Consider the following 16,733-nt stretch of genomic DNA (forward strand, 5'->3'; position numbering starts at 1 on the left):
GAAAAAAACATAAAAAAAACAAAAACATTTCTGTGGCTGAGCAGCTGCTTAAAAAAACCCCACACAAAAACCAAACCAGAAGAGAAGAGAAGAGATGACATCCAGAGATAACGAGCCTCCAGCTTCAGGCCGATGTCACAACAACCATGTGACAGTTTGTTTCCTGTGATGTAGATTTTGCTCTCGGCCATGTTGGATCATATTTAGATTAATTGTGCAGCAGCAGCAGCTGATCCACTCGGTTATTATGGAAATCTCACTTTCTGAAGGCTCTTAAAGCGATAGTTCACCCAAAATTGAAATTTCTTACTCATTATCTCCTCCCCCCTCATGTGGACTAAGGGCTGGGAGAAGTTTCAGAGTCCTCCGTGGCTTCTCTGAGTTACAGGGGGTCTCGACGTAGCAGTGCATTACAGTCCATATAACGGTTGCAAATGGATACCAACTGTCTTCGTAACAAAAAGACATACCAAAAAACATCCAAATACCTCCATGCTGCTCGTATGTAATGTCCCTCTTGTATTGAAGCCCCGACATGAGAAATTGCCCCGAAAAAAATTGAGTAAGTCTATATTTCAAGCTTGTTTTGTAGCGGAAGCTTCTCAAAGCTCCTCTTCCCGGTTCGATTTGGATGTTTTTTGGTGTGTCTTTTTGTTACGAAGACAGTTGGTATCCATTTGCAACCGTCATATGGACATGCACTGCTACGCCGAGACCCCCTGTAACTCAGAGAAGCCACGGAGGACTCTGAAACTTCTCCCAGCCCTTAGTCCACATGAGGGGGAGGAGATCATGAGTGAAATTTCAATTTTGGGTGAACTATCCCTTTAAACATACAGTATATCTGTGTGTTTGCCTTCTGGGCCCTGAAATTGACAAGAGAATTGACAAATAAATAAAGAGTCATTTTCAGTCCATGTGGTTTCACCAGCTGTTCCCTCAGGTGTCTGACAATGATGTGATTAGTTGTTGAATTTGCATAACCAGTGAGTGCAGGATGAATTAAATTCATCTTAATCTAATTCTCTCTATAACAAGTCTCAAGTCATTTATTTAACCAGCTCTTTTATTCTGAGGCTGTTTCATTCAGGTAAAAACAGTTTCCTTCAATTTCATCCAGTAGAAAAACTTTAGTCTTGACTCTGAGACTGTGAGAGCAGCAGCTGGACTCGACCTTCATCCTGCAGCCGGCCGGTTTCAATATCGGCCCGGCCCGTTTCCAGTCTGTGTGTGTGTGTGTGTGAGGAATTCATTTGGCTCAGAAACTCCCCAGCAGCCGAGGACCAGACGAGGAAATCCTTCAGTCTGCAGCCGTACACACACACACACACACACACACACACACACACACACACACACACACACACACACACACAGACTGGATGTGAATGTGGTGCTGCTCCTTTAGGACCGGCTCTAACCTCCTTTCAACAATTAAACTATATAACTAAATATATAAATATATAACTATATTTAATCTCTAGTCACCTGCTGCTGCTCCACAAACCCTGATTATCTACTGCACCGCCCGGCACGCACAGCAAAGCATCATGGGAAAGAAAGGTGTGAAACAGCAGCAGACACAGTCGTCTGACATGGCGGGTTTTAGTGGAGGTGTGAAGCTACGACATTTTAGTTTTTCTGCAACGATCGGGACCAGGACCAATCAAGAGTCCGTCTCTCCAAAATAATTCAAGACTAGATTCAAGACTATCTCCATGAAAATGACTGAGTTGATTACTTACATTAAGACAAGCAAAAAATGCATAACAAGTTTTTTGAAATTCTTTGTTAACATGAGCAACTTTGCATACAAAAAACTTGTAATACAGTTTTTGTTTGTCTTAATGTAAGTAATCAACTCAGTAATTTTCATGGAGATATCTAAAGGTTAAAAATTTGACCTTATTCACACGAGAAAAATAATGAATATGCGTATGAATGGGATATATTTAGGTCTTTTTCTAAACTTTCCCCTAATGGGATTCTTCTGGGATTTTTTTCCCTCACTCAGGACATGTTGAGGATACCTATTATATTTTATCTTGCTGTGCAGCACTTTGGAAACCTTTGTGTTTGTTTAAATCGTGCTATATAAATAAAATTGGATTGAATTGGATTGGATTAGAAAACCAGTTGAGTTTGCTTCTGTTGCAAGTTGTTCAACCTTTTTTCATAAAATGACTGGACTATAGTGCTGGTGCTGGTGAACTCCTGACTAGTACCGACTAGATCTATCTACTAGAAGCTTTGACCGGTCCCTGGCTGTTTTCGAAACCGCATACTACCGTACTGCCTACTGCCCAGAATGCATTTCACAGCAACCGGTAGCTGTAGCTGTAAAACAAGTGAAAAGCTGTTTTATTTCCCGCTCTAGCGCCGTTATTACGTAACTTTATTAAGTTTTAATATGTTTTAATGTGAGAAAGTAACTGTTTAGATCCCAAATATATGGCCAGTTTATCCAAACGACGGCTGTTTAGAAGTTTGCTCCGATGTTTTTCGGAGAAGTGAAGCTCCACCAGGCAGCAGCCGGTCTGCAGAGCTGCTCGGCCGGCCAACCTCCGTCGTCATCCCGGGGGAGAAAACGATCGCTAAGTAACTTACCCGCAGGTTTTTAGAGGTTTACCACCGGCTGGTTAAATTATTTTTAGGAGATAAATGTTGGTCTCATTGATGAAATCTACCAGCTGTATTAGTAGCATTAGTTAGTCTGAATGTAAAGTGAAGCTTCCTGTGTGTATTGGACAGAAGAGCAGCAAATCAGTACGTACCAGCAGTATAGTAGGATGTGGTTTTCGAATACAGCCCCTCACTTTATTGTGACCGGTCCCTCGTTTTATCGTGTCCCTCAGAAACAGCAGTTGTCTCCTGAAGTGTGTTCCCGTGTTCAGACTGAGCTCAGACAGACGTGTAATTACGGCACTTTTCACTAATTCAGGAGTTGTTAGAATAATCGCTGTGGACGTGTGATGAAATGGAACGGTTCGTTTGAAGCGGGCGACGTTCGAGGTCGTCTCGGCCCTCAGAGGGGGGAGGAGGAGGAGGAGGAGGAGGAGGAGGAGGAGGAGGAAGAGCAGCAGTCTGTATCTGAGAGCTGCAGCTGTTTGAAGGTGTTTTTCAGTTGTGTGAACGCCCCCGCAGGTTTCACCGAGTTGGAAATGCAACGACAGTGATTATGTGTTTGGTGACCTGCAGCTTTATACTGAGCCTGCACTGACACACACACACACACACGCACACACTGAGCTGCTAACGCTACGCTAACACCTTCTTCATTTTTATCGTCTTTTATCGTCTCGTCTCATGTTGTTCTGTACGTACGTCTGTCCCCCTCCCTCCTCGTAGAAACGTTATGTCAGTAACAGCTCAAAGGAACGACTTCAGACTCGGCACAAACATTCACAAGACTTTGAGGATGAACTCACACAATTTTGGTGGACGCAGGTCAAAGGTCAAGGTCTGTGTGACCTCACAAAGCGCCGTTTTGTCTTAAAGGAGCAGCACTTGGTTTTGAGTCTTAATGAAGGTTTAAGGTACAAAAGTGACTTCAGACAGTCCCTTCGGTTTAGACTGCGGTGGCAAAATTCCAGGAATTCTCATAGTTGGAAATGAAAATTTATGGGGATTAACTGGAAATGTAGAAAATTGAAAGCTGGCCCTCAACAGGGAACTTGAATGTAGTTACAGTTATTATTATTTTATCATAATCTTGGCTAAAAGAATCATTTTACTTTCTGATTGGGTTCGGATGAGTAATATTTTACTCATGTCTTGTCTTTGCTGGTCAATTAAAGTTACGATTGTTCAATACAAGAATTAAAGTTTCAACGTTCTCCTTCTCAAATCTGTTAAAATGTCATGTTTATGTTTTATTTTGCATGGATGTCTGCTTTTGGGTGAGGGGTCCCTCCTCTGTTGCTCACCCTGAGCTTTCTCCTGGTTTTCCCTGTTAAAAGGGTTTTCCGTGGAGTTTTTCCTCAGTGGATGTGAGGGTCTAAGGACAGAGGATGTTGTTATGATGGGATGTAAAGCCCTTTGAGACAAACCGGTGGTAAAAACGGGCTATACTGATAAAATAAAATTGCCTTGCCTTGCCCAATTTCCAGTTAATTCCCATAAATACCCTCTATTCCCATGGAAATTGTCCAATTTTTTTTTATATTTCTCCAGCTTAAAGGTACAACAAGGAGTTTTGGAGAAGCGAAGTGTTTTCTCACTACATTTATGAGCCTCCGCGCATCGTGAAATTCTTTGACCGGCGCAAGACAGACTCATGTTTTCATTCATCAAGAATTAAAGTCAGAGGTTGGAAGACGATCACATACCGTCGTAGTTCCCACTAGGGATGTCACAATTACTTGTTTTCACAATTAATCACGGTGTTAAACGCCACAATTATTTAATCGTAAAGGTTCCTAAATACCGCCACTTTCCAAAAAAGATTATGTTGGAACCATGTCGGCAGACAAACAAAGTTACGCAACATTATGAACGATATGAATCATCACCTACGAGACAACCATCCTGCTTTGTACCCCAGAGTATAGGTAAATACTAGGGCTGGGACGATATGCTTTTCTCCCGATTCGATTCTTCTACGATTTTTTGGATGCCGATTCGATTTAAATTGCGATTCTACGATATTGCCGATTCTCTCGATTTTTAGTCGCATTTTTAACATTTATCTGCACACAAACACTGTAGGAGCCTATAAATTAACATACTCCATTATAAAATGAACTTAAACCCTTTTCAAAGCCTGTACTCTCTGTATGTAAAAGAGGCTAACAAATACACATTGCACAATATTTAGTCAATTTACCTTATATAACGTAACACTGAACTGGTAGGAATTTAAATGTTAGTGCCTCATTTGTAAGAAAAAAAGAAAAAAAAAACCTTTTTCCTCTGAAGGATTAATAATTGGTCCTATATTAATAGATACTTAAAATAATTTATTGGTGATACAATTATATTTTGACTATATTTGATTTTACACATTCATAGTGTTGTTAATCGTAATAATCGTGATAATCGTGATTATTTCTCTACCAAGAAAATCGTGACATCCCTAGTTCCGACCATAAACGGAGATTCATTTGGCGGCGTTATTCTCATGACTCGCCACCAAACCGAAAGTAAAGAAACGCTGGTCGGCTCGCCCAGCATTTCCACCACCACTAATAATAACAAAATAACCATAGAGACAAAACCATAGATTTATCTAAAATGGACCATTAACAAGTGGTAACGTAGATTCATCCACATTAACGTGAGACTTTTTTATAACCAAATAGAAACTCCTCATTGTCCCTTTAAATTCCCATGGAAAGTTGCAGGGAGTTTTCCGCCCCTTTTCAATCCTAGTTCAGAGATGAAGGATAAAAAAAGAAAAGAGCCATGAGGAGGAGTTGGGTCGGTTGTTGTGACCTGTTGAGACGGTGGCGACTGACTGACTGACTGACTCACCGTTGGAGGTAGAAACCAACCGTCTCCGTGGCGTCTGGGCTGCACAGCATCACTCAGACAGACATAATGGTTTCCATGGCAGCAGCAGGAAGAAGAAGAGGAAGGAGAAGGAGAAGGAGAAAGAGAAGAAACTCAGTGACGGGTTTGAACCTGTTAGAGGTCGTTGTCGGGTCGTCGGGTTTCATCTCCATCGCTGTGATTCAGACACAGGAAGTTAAAACTCTTCAGTTTGTGGTGAATTATTGAGATGAAGTGACTTTATTTCTCCTCCAGCTTGGTCTCATCTCACATGTTCGTATATTATTTCTGCTGCGTGTGGAGCAGAAATCACCGTTATTATTATTATTAACTCACTGATGAGACGAGAGCTGGAGAGTTTAGAATAAATTGGTTTCACTTCGTTGTCTCTCTTGGTTCCTTAATGTTTATTCTGCATCAAAGATGAAATCTACCATGAATTATACATCATCCTTCCTCTGGATTATTATACCGAGGTTTTTACTCTGTAGTTTTTCAATCTGTGAAGAGATTCAAACTCTGGAGTCGATTTAAAAAACAACAAAAAAAACGTTGTCAAGGAAGGAAGGAAGGAAGGAAGGAAGGGAGGAAGGATAAAGGGATAGAAGGAAGGAAGGAATGAAGGACATAGGGATAGAAGGAAGGAAGGATAAAGGGAAAGAAGGGAGGAAGGAAGGATAAAGGGATATAAGGAAGGACGAAGGGATAGAAGGAAGGAAGGAAGGACGAAGGGAAGGAAGGATAAAGGGATAGAAGGAACGAAAGAAGGAATGAAGGAAGGAAGGAAGGACAAAGGGAAAGAAGGAAGAAAAGAAGGATAAAGGGATAGAAGGAAGGAAGGACAAAGGGAACGATGGGAGGAAAGAAGGATAAAGAGATGGAAGGAAGGACAAAGGGAAAGAAGGAAGGAAGGATAAAGGGATAGAAGGAAGGAAGGATAAAGGGATAGAAGGAAGGAAGGAAGGACAAAGGGAAAGAAGGAAGGATAAAGGGATAGAAGGAAGGAAGGAAGGAAGGACAAAGGGAAAGAAGGAAGGATAAAGGGATAGAAGGAAGGAAGGAAGGACAAAGGGAACGATGGGAGGAAAGAAGGATAAAGAGATAGAAGGAAGGAAGGACAAAGGGAAAGAAGGAAGGAATGAAGGATAAAGGGATATAAGGAAGGAAGGACAAAGGGAAGGTCTTGTCTTGATGTTTTATTAACGTGGTGAATCAGAGCTGTGACGGTGTGTGATCTTCACATCGCCTTGGTTACAGTTTCTCTGGTTTTATTCTTTTAGATATTTAACGGTGACACTTCTGTTGTGTCGTCACATCCGTGGAGTTTGTTTTTCTGAGTTTGCGGCTCATTTGCGTCTTTTGTTTTCTAGATCTGCGGTGTATTGTGTATTGTGAATTGAGCCCTCAGGGCCACCGTAGAGATGAGTAGAGACCGTACTGCAGCAGCACAGGAAGGAGACTTAGACGCACACATTTCACATTAAAACACTACAAATACATCACTTCCTGTTTAGATAAATAAGCAGTAAATAAGAGTCTCCGTTGGGATTTTCACAATAAAAGCACAGCAGAGACAGAACTGAAGACTTAACCTGTTTTAGCTTTAAGTTCTGTTTGTCTCTTTCCTCCTCCTTCACTCTCCTCTTTCTCCTTCTCTCTCCTCCTCCTCGTCCATCTTCTCCTCAATCATCTTCCTCCTCTTCCTCCTGCGACTCTAAAGTGACGGGTGTGTTTGTTTGTTGGTGTTTGTTTGGTTTTCCTCCGTTTCTCTGACTCATCACTCGTGTCGACTCAGAAACTCTCTCCGTCTGCAGCAGGAGAACACACACACACACACACACACACTGAACCTGAACCTGAACCAGGTCCAGGAGTAAATAACCCAATAATAGCAATTAGAATGATTTAAATGATGTATTTATATTGAATGTAGTTAAAAGCTGTAGCACATAAACACGTTTTCAACCGACTTAAAGCAGCAGTAAGCGATCCGGTGGTTTTGTCTAACTTCCTGTCAGCAGATGGAGTTAGCAGTCCCCGCCCTCGTCCCTACGTCACCACATTCAGGCGCATCCCTTGGCTGCACACACAGAGAGGACTGCCCCTTTATGCCGTTCTCTCTCCTCATTGGATAAAGGTTGTAGGATACAAGGAAAGTTTTCTCCTGGGCTCAGAGCAGAGCAGAGTGACTGACAGACCCGTGTTTCAGACCAAACACTCTATAGAAGTGATTGCTGTCGGAAGATACAACTATTTAAGACTTAGATTAACACAAACATTCACCTGACTTCTGCTTTAAAAGCTGTAGCACATAAACACGTTTTCAACCGACTTAAAGGACAATTCCGGGCGAATTCAACTCTGGGGTGTATTTTCATATCATTTTAGGTCTAAAAGAATGAATCTGAAGATTTTCAGTTTAATCGCTCCTGTTTTGTGGTAGTTGCGTCTGTCCGCGCATCGCCACGGCAGCAATGAATGGGAGTGGATGTAAGTTCTGCTGTTTAGGCTGTTTCCAGCCCTCAAAGTCACAGACAGCGTCAGATGGAGACTCAAACATGCACCCAGAAGTTTATTTACTTCAAGCAAGCCGACATGTTTGTAAAAGTCGATCTAATTCAAAGTCTGGCGGAGTCTCGCGCGAGCCCGAAGTTGCAGTGCTGGTGTGTTCAGGTGCAGTGGGAGCTACCGCTTGTGTCATAAACACAGGAATATCAACTCTTTACTTGCTTGAAGTGTACATTTTTTTCCACAGACAGCGTCAGGTGGCGACTCAAACATGCGCCGAGAAGTTTTTTTTACTTGAAGCAAGTCAAGAGTTGATATTCCTGTGTTTATGACACAAACGGTAGCTTTTCCCACTGCTCCTGAACACACCGAGCACGGCAACTGGGTCTCGCGCGAGACTCCGGGAGACTTTGAATTAGATCTAGTTTTACAAACATGTCGGCTTGTTGAAGTAAATAAACTTCTCGGTGCATGTTTGAGTCTCCATCTGACGCTGTCTGTGGCTTTGAGGGATGGAAACAGCCTAAACAGCAGAACTTACATCCACTCCCATTCATTGCTGCCGTGGCGATGCGGGGACAGACACAACTACCGCAAAACAGGAGACATTAAACTGGAAATCTTCAGATTCATTCTTTTAGACCTAAAATGATATGAAAATACACCCCCGAGTTGAATTCGCCCGGAATTGTCCTTTAAGTGAAACCACAGTTTGAGCCTCGGAGCTCAGGTGAGGAGCATAACAACTGATCGATGCTTCACTGTGTTTGCTTCTGGTTCTGGTTCAGTCGACCCAGACGATCCTGGGTCTGGATGCTTCATGAGGATTTAATAAATCTAGAATTGATTTAGTGCTTCGTAGAGCGACAGTCACAGGCAGTGATCTGAGGACAGAGGTGTGGTGACAGAAACTGAAACAGAAACTGAAACAGAATCTGAATCAGTTTCTCTGGTTTAACGTCGCTCTGAGAATCTGATTGGTCCTTTAACTGGATGTCAGCAGCAGAAACAAGGAGTGAGCTGAACAACTTCTTTTTCTTTCTCGAGAATTTATTAAACAGGAACTCTTTGGTATTTCCACTTTAAAGGGACAATGAGGAGTTTTGTTAAAGCAAAGTGTTTCCACACTACATTTATGAGCCTCCGCACCGTGAAATTCTTTGACCGGCGCAAGACAGACTCATGTTTTCATTCATCAAGAATTAAAGTCAGAGGTTGGAAGACGATCACATACCGTCGTAGTTCCCACCATAAACGGAGATTCATACGGCGGCGTTATTCTCATGACTCGCCACGAAACCGAAAGTAAAGAAACGCTGGTCGGCTCACCCAGCATTTCCACCACCACTAATAATAACAAAATAACCATAGAGACAAAACCATAGATTTATCTAAAATGGACCATTAACAAGTGGTAACGGAGACGTACTCAACAGTGGACTCAGACGATCCTGAATGGATCTGGATGCTTCATGAGGATTTAATGAATCTAGAATATGTTTTGGTTTCAAGACCATTTATTGCTTCGTAGAGCCACGGTCACAGGAAGCCGGTGCAGTGATCTGAGGACAGAGGTGTGATGTGGTCATAGTGATGTCATTGTGATGTCATCAAGGTGACCGACTTCACTGTTTCTCTGGTTTAACGTCGCTCTGAGAATCTGATTGGTCCTTTTTCCACCGTAAATTTAAAAAAAACTGGATGTCAGCAGCAGATCTTCTTCTTAGTGGGAAAAACCACGAAACAACTTCTTCTTTTTCTTTCTCGAGAATTTATTAAACAGGAACTCTTTAGGATTTCCACCTTAACTCTGCTCCATTTCCACCTTAACTAATCTGCAAACAGCTGCTTAAATTAATGACTGGTAACTCGTTCCAGAGAGAACGAATGAAGTATTGATCAATAATCTGATCACATGAAGCCAATTGGGGACAATAAAGATATCTTGAACTTAAATTAAACTTGTTAAACTCAACATGTGTCCACTCAGTACAGATGTTTATTGGTTTATTAGTAGGTATTATAAATCCAGATGTGAACCAGCCAACCAGCCAGCTCGCCTGTGATTGGCCGACGTGTCGACACAGTAGATGATGATGTCGTCGTTTCATCAGTTTTGACCTTTTCACACGACGACACGAGGAAGATTTCAGTCGCTGCTGTTGTTGTTTCTTGTGTCTAGACATCTGAGACATACCTGTGTGTGTGTGTGTGTGTGTGTGTGTGTGTGTGTGTGTGTGTGTCTCCGTGTGTGTGTGTGTGTGTGTGTGTGTGTGTGTGTGTGCGTCTGTGTGTGTGTGTGTGTGTGTGCGTGTGCAGCAGTCAGACAGGATTTATCGTACATATCAGAGGTTGAGTCAGAGGAGGCGAGTGTCAGCTGGCTTTTATTTACCCGTAGACCTACGTTTGATCTGTCGTCTTCTCTCCCAGACACACACACACACACACACACACACACACGCAGACACACACACACACACACACAGACACACACACACACACACACACACACACACACACACACACACACACACACACACACACACAGTAGTTGTTTGTTTGCTGCTCCTGTCTGGTATTTTTTTCTACCTCCAGACGACGATTCCTTGAATTCCTTCCTGGAAACTGATCCCAGACCAGTTTAACTCTTAAACTTTCACTCACTCAACTTCTTCTTCATAATTTATCACTTGCTGCTACCATCTTGGGTTGTTTACATTGCCGTTGCCATGGAGACATCGCTGCCCTAGGATGTTGGTGGCCCCCTAAACAAGGTTTTTGTTTGTGGCCCTGCACTCTAAGCACAAACACCAAATCACTGGTTAAAACTGAATACAGACGTGTTTATCCCTCTGAGGTTTGAGGACATTTTCTCCACTTTTACATATTTTCTTAAAGCAGATATCAGTGGAATGTTTTTGTTAATATAAGTCCTAAATAGTCCTATTTTCCGTCAGCAATCACTTACATGAAGTATTTCAGCCTAAACACGAGTCTCTCCGTCACTCTGCTCTGCTGTAACCCGAGGAGAAAATTTTCCTTGTGGGATACAAGTGTTATCCAATGAGGGGAGAGAACGGCATGAAGGGCTGTGTGTGCAGCCAAGGGATGCGCGTGAATGTGGTGACGTAGCACGAGGACCAATTGATGCCTGACAAGGGCGGGGGCTGCTAACTCATGGTGCGTTCAAGGAAACTCGTACTTTGTGTTTTTCCTTCCTGTGAAGTCATACCAGTTCGATCTGGTACGAGTTCACGGGTCGGAAGTTACGAGTGGCCGTTATAGGGAACTTTCACAGACAACAGGACGGTAAAAACACGAGCTACGGGTTACCTGGAACGCTACCAAGTCGTAGTTGTGACTTGAAGCTGTAACTTACGGTTTCAAAAGCCTGCCTTGAACACAGCATTAGCCGAAACGGCCGTGAAGCTGATATCTGCTTTAAGTGGATCTTTTTAAGATACTTGCAGATGTAACAATACTCAAGTGTTTTATGTCTATTTATAAAACAGAAAGGTGAAATCCGGCGATCTGATTGGTTGTTAACCGTGGTATAATGAGCATATACCACGGCTACTATTCTAAAGCCTTATCACAGCGTAGGCTATCACTCCGCCTCAGGCACGTATGACTGGTGTGAATGGAAGTTGTTGTCATGTATCCATGACAACGGATTGTTGCAGTCCGTAGCCAAAGACAGCTGATGTTTTTACGATGTTAAAAAATGTAGTAAAGTAGTGTAATTGACATGTTGAAGGTGAACTTTCACCTCCAGAGGGTTAACAATGGTAGAGGGGACTGAGCAGTGACAGAGCTACTTGGAGCTAACGTCTGGAGAGGTGGGACTATGTTTTTTCACAGTGAGGCTATTTTATTGGATAATATGTATTTCTGGTTGAATAAAACTACATGAAATTGATTGCGTATCCCTCTTTCATATTGCCTTTATTCGTAACCGTTTTATAAAAGCAATATATCACTCCAGTCCGTGGTCTATGCTCATTATACCACTCTAAGGGGGAACAACGCTCCTTAGCCGGGGTATAATGAGCATAGACCACGGACTGGAGTGATATATTGCTTAAATATTAGAACCTCCGCTGTAAGCACACTGAGGCCAGTTTGTCCTAGAACACTGTAGAAAGAAATAATTTAGGACAAATGCTGGAAATTTGAGGTCTGCTTTTTGAAAAACATGTCAAATCCCTTGTGAAAACACTCCTTCAGTCATGAGAATGAACTGTTTTGGTGCTTGAAATAGGATATGAATACAGTAATAGATACGTGTAGAAAACAAGTCTAAAATGACATTTTGTCAGATTGTTTTTTGAGCACAAATGTTGTCATTCTGCCGTTCTATTTTCACCAAATGTCTCAAATGTGAGATAAAAGAAGCTGAATATTGACTTCACATTACATATAAAGCTCATAGCTGCACGTGCAGACCTCAGGATGTTTAAATGACTTGATGAACCCCGGTACCTTTCTGATCATGTGGCCCCCCACCTAACGGCTGTGGCCCTAAACAACCACATAGAGGGTTTATACCAGGGGCCGACCCTGGCAGCAGCATCAGGCAGCAGGTTTCATGGTAGTAGCTGTTAATTATTCAGAGTTTTCTTGTCTCGGTGTGTAACATCGTAACGTTGTAACGCCGTAGCAGCATTGTAACGTCGTTGTGTTGTTTTAAGCTGCAGCGACTCGACATCCCAGCTCAGAGACAGAACAGTGACCTGGTTTATTCACAGCTCCGTGGTGTTAAAGCCTGAGGGAGTCGAGCCGAGCTGAACAGACTTCCTTACAGCAGACACATTCCTGACCCCGTTAACGTCCAGACTGAGAGATTCACAGAGTTCACAGGTGATTACGGAAGGAAGGACAAAGGGAAAGAAAGAAGGATGAAAGGAAGGACGAAGGGAAAGAAGTTAGTTAGGAGGGAAAGAAGGAAGGAATCTAAGCATTCTCTCTAAGCATTCTAGGAAAAAGAGCTGATGTTTGTATTAAAGCTCCTTCAAAATAAAGGTAGACGTTTGTGTTAAAGCTCCAATACGTACAATACGCCTCTAAGCATTCTGGGGAAGGGATAGGAAGGAAGGAAGGAAGGAAGGAAGGACAAAGGGAAAGAAGGAAGGAAGGAAGGACAAAGGGAACGATGGGAGGAAAGAAGGAAGGGGAAAAAGGTAGGAAAGATAGATGGAGGGGGGGAACAGATTGGGTCAATTGGATCAAAAAGAGGAAGGAAGAAGAAGTAAGGACGAAGGGAAGAAGGAAGGATGGAGGAAGTGAACAGAGGATGACAGGAGGGTTAAATAATAAAATAATAAAATAAAAAGCTCCAGTTCATTTCAGGTGAAACCGACGTCACAAAGTGAAGTGAAATCTGCTACAAAAACCAAAAACTACAGAATCCTGAAGGCGCCTGAACGCACCGCGGCCACTTCCTGTCTGTAGCTTTAGCTTCATTAGCTTCATTAGCAGCAGCAGAGCTACAATATGAAGGAGGTTTAATCTAATCTAAAAAGCCCCGAGGCCTCAACAACAACAACAACAACAACAACATTAACATTAACCTTCATTAGCTCCAGAAACAAAGTGAATCAACAGGTTCATTGATTCAACTGAGTTTAATGTTTCAGGTGAAGAGGTGAAGTGGCCTCAACTAACTCACAAAACTAAAATCAGCTTTTAAAAACCTGGTAAACACATATATACACATATATACATACACTTTATTTATTTTTTGATACTTTTTTATTCAGTAAATTCAGTTTAAGGAAGATAAAACGCAGCGTCTTCTCCTCTTTTATTTAAATGTCGGAGCTGCAGAGAAGTTACAGTTTCTGAGGAAAATTCACTTTAAACTCAGTGAGTTTCTGGAAACGATTCGTCACCAAAACACTGTAGGAGTCTGGACATGTGCTGTCCACATGTACTACAGCTGTGTGTGTGTGTGTGTGTGTGTGTGTGTGTGTGTGTGTGTGCATGTGTGTGTGGAGCAAACAAACCTTCAGAGGAAACTTGGTCAGTGTGTTTGAGCAGAAAGTGGAGTGATGTAACGTCTCATATTTTCTCCATGAGCGAAGATGTCGCTCTCACACACAGAGGAAGGTTTCAGGTCGTCTCGTTTCTGTCTCGTTCACGTTGAAACGTCTCAGCAGAACTTCTTCTGGTGTATATTTATTTATTTATTTATCCTTGCCTATAGGGATGTCACGATTACTTGTTTTCCCAATTAATCGTGGTATTAAACGCCACAATTAATTAATCAATCGTAAAGATTCATTAATACCGTTACTTTATTTAAAAAAAAAACGATGTTGGAACCATATCACCAGATGTGCGCCAAAATAAACTAACATTGAATTGGTAGGAATGTGGATGTTAGCGTGTCATTTTTAATTAAAAAAGCAAAACAAAATAAAAAAGATTAAAATTAAAAAAAACAAAATTAACATTTGGTATAGACGACAATTTATATTACCTGAATATTTCAAACACTTCCCCCTGGAATTAATATTACCAATACCAATTCATATTTGGTCCTATATTAATAGATATTGGAAATGTTTTGACTATATTTGATCATTTTACACATTCCTAGTGTTGTGAAATTAATGAATGCATAATAATCGTGATTATCGTAGTACCGTGATTATTTCTCTGACAATAATCGTACCAAGAAAATTTCTAATCGTGACATCCCTACTTGCCTATATTAATATCAGTTTAAATGACTTGCTTTGAGCAGCTACTCTGTCGTACGAAGTATCCAATCATGTTGATAAGTTTTGTGCGATGGTATGGAACTGTTTGTATTGTTTGTTAAGTGGATGTTTGTGTTTTTATTGGGTGACAAAGCGGTTTCCCCTTGGGGATCAATAAAGTTTTCTAATCTAATCTAATGTAATTCTGCTCAAACAGTCGTCACGACTCAAAGAGGTTTGACTTGAAGGTCAAAGGTCAAAGGTCAAAGGTCAGTGTGACCTCGTCGTACAACTCGTCTGTGACCAGAATCTGTTCAGTTTTGTACAGATGTTTGATGTTGACAGGAGAGTTGGTCTGAATCCAGATGTTGAGACTGTTAAACCTCCTCGGTAGACAGCGCTGCCATTGTGTTTTGGATGAAAATAAAGGTAGATGTTTGTGTTAAAGCTCCTTCAAAATAAAAGTAGATGTTCGTGTTAAAGCTCCTTCAAAATAAAGGTAGATGTTTGTATTAACTTTTATTAACAAAATGTGGATGGCGCTGCAGCCAGATCAGCTGTAGCAGCCTTTCTGTGTTTTAATAACATCGGCAATCTGTCTTTTCTTTTCCTCCCTCTCTCCTTTCTGACGTCTTGTATTGAAGCCCTGAAATGCAAAATTGTCCCGAAAAAAATTAAATAAGTCTATATCTCAAGCTTGTTTTGTAGCAGAAGCTTCTCGAAGCTCCTCTTCCTGGTTCGTCGAATTTGCTTCCGCTACAAAACAAGCTTGAAATATAGATGTAGAGACTTATTTAATTTTTTTCCGGACAATTTTGCATTTCGGGGCTTCAATACAAGAGGGACATTACATACGAGCAGCATGGAGGTATTTGGATGTTTTTTGGTGTGTCTTTTTGTTACGAAGACAGTTGGTATCCATTGACAACCGTCATATGGACATGCACTGCTACGCCGAGACCCCCTGTAACTCAGAGAAGCCACGGAGGACTCTGAAACTTCTCCCAGCCCTTAGTTAGAAATTTGAATTTTGGGTGAACCATCCCTTTAAACTATCGGAGTAAAACTGAAAAGATGAATGATGGTCTAACGTGTGTTGTGTTTGTGTGTCTGTGTCCCCCCTCAGCGCTCCAGTGTTACTGCGACCGCTGCAGTGCCAACTCCAGCTGCAGCACCGATGGCGTCTGCTTCGTGGCCATCAGGAAGGTCGGCCGCAGCCTGACGACGGAGCGCCGCCAGTGTGTCCGTGACAACGAGCTGATCCCTAGAGACCGGCCCTTCATCTGCGCTCCGTCGGCCAAACACGACACGGGGATCTACCCGGTCTGCTGCACAACGGACTACTGCAACAAGGAGCCCAAGATAGACATACCAGGTAACACAACACACACACACAATTGACCTCTGGCTAAGCCCCGCCCCCTCCACTCACTCGGACAAACAGTCAACATTCGGTGACAGTTGCTATGGCAACAGCTGTCACAGTAGGAGACATTTCACAGGAGGAGACAGAAAGATTAAATATCATCTGGAAGTCACCAAAACTTCACTTAGCTTTACTGCTATGGCTGTCGGTTGCCGCGAATCGCCTGTTAGCCTGTCTATGGAGTTTTACATTATACGTTAGCATTAAGCTAGCGGACTTTATGCTTAGTTGTGATGCTGGCTAACATCTAAACATCTCTGACAATATGTTGCCTCAAATACGTTGTTGACTTAACTTAGAACAGATGTAGACATCCTTGTTAAGTTTATCCAGGTTTAGTTGGTGTTGTGGTCTACTGCATAACTTTATCCAGAGCAGACACTTCTCTCGGTTGAGATGTGGCTTGGGAAAGGGTTAATAAAATCCCCCCCGTGGCCTCTCAGGATACCTAGTGTCAGAGTTACATGTACCCCATGAACACCGTTTGACCATTTTAAACTTAAAATGTCAAGAAAAAACATAGAAAAACCAATGAAAACTGACTAACTGCAATGCATTTCAATGGACGTGGAAGCAGAGAATGTCCCAGTGTATGGGCTAGCTAT

At 42.1% G+C, this 16,733-nt stretch overlaps 1 protein-coding gene across 1 annotated transcript in view; it reads left to right on the top strand.

Moving 5' to 3' along the window:
• The window catches only part of tgfbr1b (transforming growth factor, beta receptor 1 b), an 89,154-nt gene that overhangs the window by 38,122 nt on the left and 34,299 nt on the right, over positions 1-16,733 (top strand). The window contains exon 2 of the mRNA XM_085763980.1: positions 15,829-16,077. Within this exon, the coding sequence (XP_085620106.1) occupies positions 15,829-16,077 (249 nt within the window). The remainder of the gene's footprint in view (positions 1-15,828; positions 16,078-16,733) is intronic.

This window comes from Trachurus japonicus, chromosome 20 (assembly GCF_045865225.1).
Source record: "Trachurus japonicus isolate A0001 chromosome 20, Traja_1.0".
Classification (NCBI taxonomy): Eukaryota; Metazoa; Chordata; class Actinopteri; order Carangiformes; family Carangidae; genus Trachurus; species Trachurus japonicus.